This window comes from Haplochromis burtoni, unplaced genomic scaffold (genome assembly GCF_018398535.1).
Source record: "Haplochromis burtoni strain Fernald_Lab_line unplaced genomic scaffold, NCSU_Asbu1 Contig_3539, whole genome shotgun sequence".
Taxonomy (NCBI): domain Eukaryota; kingdom Metazoa; phylum Chordata; class Actinopteri; order Cichliformes; family Cichlidae; genus Haplochromis; species Haplochromis burtoni.
This window is the reverse complement of record NW_024585900.1, coordinates 2,857-5,844: the sequence shown is the minus strand read 5'-3', so window position 1 is coordinate 5,844 and position 2,988 is coordinate 2,857. Positions and strand designations below refer to the sequence as shown.

The window sequence follows — 2,988 nt, the reverse complement described above, 5'->3', positions numbered from 1 at the left end:
TGAATATGGAACAAGCAAAGCTTAATACTAAACAATATATATATTAGCTGTATAATACCAGTAGGCCAGCTCTAATAGTAATTTGGTTTGGCTTCGAGGGCCAAATGTAATTAGGCTGCGGGCCACATTTGGCCCGCGGGCCAGAGTTTGACACCTATGCTCTATAATGATTACAGAACCAGGCTGTGTGTTCTCACGTCACTACAGTCCAGAAGTGTTCAGGTTAAAGACCAGCAGAGTCCAGTATGAGACCCATATTTACATTCCAGCGTCTGTTAGGTGATCTCTGCACAGCCTTCTTCATGTTCAGGTGAAGTCTGTGTTCGTGCTTCATGTAAATTCAGTCTAACTGATCTGTTTCCTCCTCAGTGACGGCTGAGTGCTCCAAGCAGCAGGAGAAGCTGTTCCAGAGGACCATTTCTGTGGTGGACACTCCCGGCCTCTTCGACACCACGATGTCTGAAGACGCCGTGAAGAGGGAGATCTCCAAATGCATCAACATGTCGGCCCCGGGGCCCCACGCCATCCTGCTGGTCATCAGGGTGGGACCCTTCTCTGCAGAGGAACGGGACGCCGTGAAGAAGGTAGAGGAGATCTTTGGAGAGGGTGCCTGGAGGTACACCATGATCCTCTTCACCCACGGAGACAAAGTCGAAGAAGACTTTGATGAGTTCATAAAGGAGGAGTCGGGACCTGAGCTGCAGGAGGTCCTGATGAAGGCTGGAAACAGATACCACGTCTTCAACAATCTCAGAGCCAACGACCGTCGCCAAGTCCTGAACCTGCTGGAGAAGGTGGACAAGATGGTGGCCGACAACGGAGGAGAGTCTTACTCCAACTACACATACCTGCAGGTGGAGGAGATGCTGAAACAGAGAGAGTCAGAGCTCAGAGAGTTCTACGAGAAGAAGCTGACGGAGGAAGAAGACAAGGTGAAGTCAGAGTACGAGAAGAAGCTGAAGGAGGCTCGGGAGGAGAAACAGCAGTTAGAGAAACGACTGCGGTGTGAGCTGGAGGAGGTGAGGAGGTACTATCGGGCTTTAGAGAACGGAGTCCGTCAGGTCGTGGAGCAGATGACCAGAGATGACTGTTTTGATGAAATCCTCACCAAGTTCCACGAGACCTTGAAGCTGAACTGAAGTGATGCTGACTCCCACTCACAGCACTCAACTCTCCACCTGGTTCAGAGGCCGAACACACTAAAGATTTTGGGCGGTGCTGTTCCAGAAGCTTCCATCAGCTTGTGGGGTCATGACTTTGCTGGTGCAGCTGAAGGTGATGTTTTCCAGGAGAGTTTGTGAGATCTTCAGGATTCATGAGCTGGAAATTTGTCCTGGAACTGCTGATGTGTTTGCAGTAGCTGCAAGAAGCACAGGATTACCTGTAGTTTAAATCTGAGTTAATAATGGACTGCCAGCAGGATGGGAGCATGGATCAGAGTGTTGCATACCGACAGACTTTCCTTTTGTTCTGTTGCTCGCACAGTTAAATAAATGGAGCAAATATACATTCACAGAATGGAATAGAAGGTGTTGAAGCTGACTCTGAGCTGCTTCTGCTCTTAAATTAACTGAAAATTTGTTTATAGACAAAAGGTGAAGCATGATAGTTTAACCTTCCTCTTTATGATGGACGTGGGAAATAAACTCTTCTCTAATCAAGAAGTGGAAAGAGTGCCAGATTTCCACATACTCAGTCATCATGTTAACCAAATGTAACTGTAACCATGATTGTTAGTCCACATCAGAATGAAATTTGGTGCATTTCCTCACCATCAGAGTGTATAGTGTAATTAATAAATAAATCTAAAGGGATGAGAAAAATCTCACATATGTTCACCTAGGAGTAGAAGAGAAATGTGTCTATAAGGGATAAAAAGAGAAACTGTACAGAATATTATAAAAATAAGATTAATAGCTCTAGAAAAATGCTGTGTGAAACCGTTTCAGGTATGAAATTGCTTTGTCCTAAATATACATAAAATGACATATTAATGGTCATAAGCTGACCCCACAGCCCGTTGTTCATTCACTGGGCCAGGTATTACACAAATGTCCTGTTTGTAAGGTTGGAGACCTGCAGTGTTGAGATGAAATTATTTGAAGTGCTTCAATTCTATGCTTTATATTAACTAAAATGCCATATAACCATATAGTGTAGTATTAAGTGGACATGGCCCTGGAAAACAAAGGCATTAGACTACGTGTCCTTGGGGGGTAGAATGGTGCAGACTCTCGCCCACGCCGGCCTGGGAGAAAGTAGATAACAGGGGACCATGTTCTAGGAGAAAGTTAGTGAAACACTGTTGTTTAGACTAGAGAGGGACCAGCAGGCACCTAGTTTTTGAGAGACAAAGGTTGTTGATTTCTGTGTATCAATGTGCTGCTGGAACTGCCCCAGTGGATTTGATGTGAAAATCCCCACGTACAAGTAATAAAATTAATTGTTTATTCTGAGAAAAACAGGAATGGGGTATTACACTGTTTTATGATGCATTATACTGCTGATTAATAAGAAATGCTGTTTGTGTAGAATCATGGCCTTATTTGTCTGATTAGAAAGAACAAAACATACTGCACAGGAAGCCAAGATCGTAACGTAGGCTCACTGAGAGAAAGAATGTGAAGGCTTAGTTTGGGCCTCAAGCTATAAGAATGTGAGAAATGGTCAGACACTTGGAGATCTCGCCGGACACCCTCCTGTGCACATCTCCCGTCCAGCCGTTTGTAATGCTCTAAGTGTTTGTATGGAATAAAGAGATTGTTGAGCATTAAACACCCAGTGTTGTTCTTCCTTCAGCCCAAAGATCAAAGAATTGGGATATTTAATAACGTTCAACACATTTCTGTTCTTGTTGTTACTGATGAACAGAGATGGGCAGTAACGCGTTACTGTAATCTGATTACTTTTTTCAAGTAACGAGTAAAGTAAGGGATTACTATTGCAAAAACGGTAATTAGATTACCGTTACTTTCCCGTAGGAACGCT

At 44.0% G+C, this 2,988-nt stretch overlaps 1 protein-coding gene across 1 annotated transcript; it reads left to right on the top strand.

Moving 5' to 3' along the window:
• Positions 1–365: 365 nt before the first annotated feature.
• On the top strand, positions 366–2,806 carry LOC102298032 (GTPase IMAP family member 9; the record flags this gene model as incomplete). Its single annotated transcript, XM_005953282.2, has 1 exon — positions 366–2,806. A coding segment is annotated over one exon (774 nt), but the record flags the coding sequence as incomplete, so codon positions are not given.
• Between the last annotated feature and the right edge of the window lie 182 nt (positions 2,807–2,988).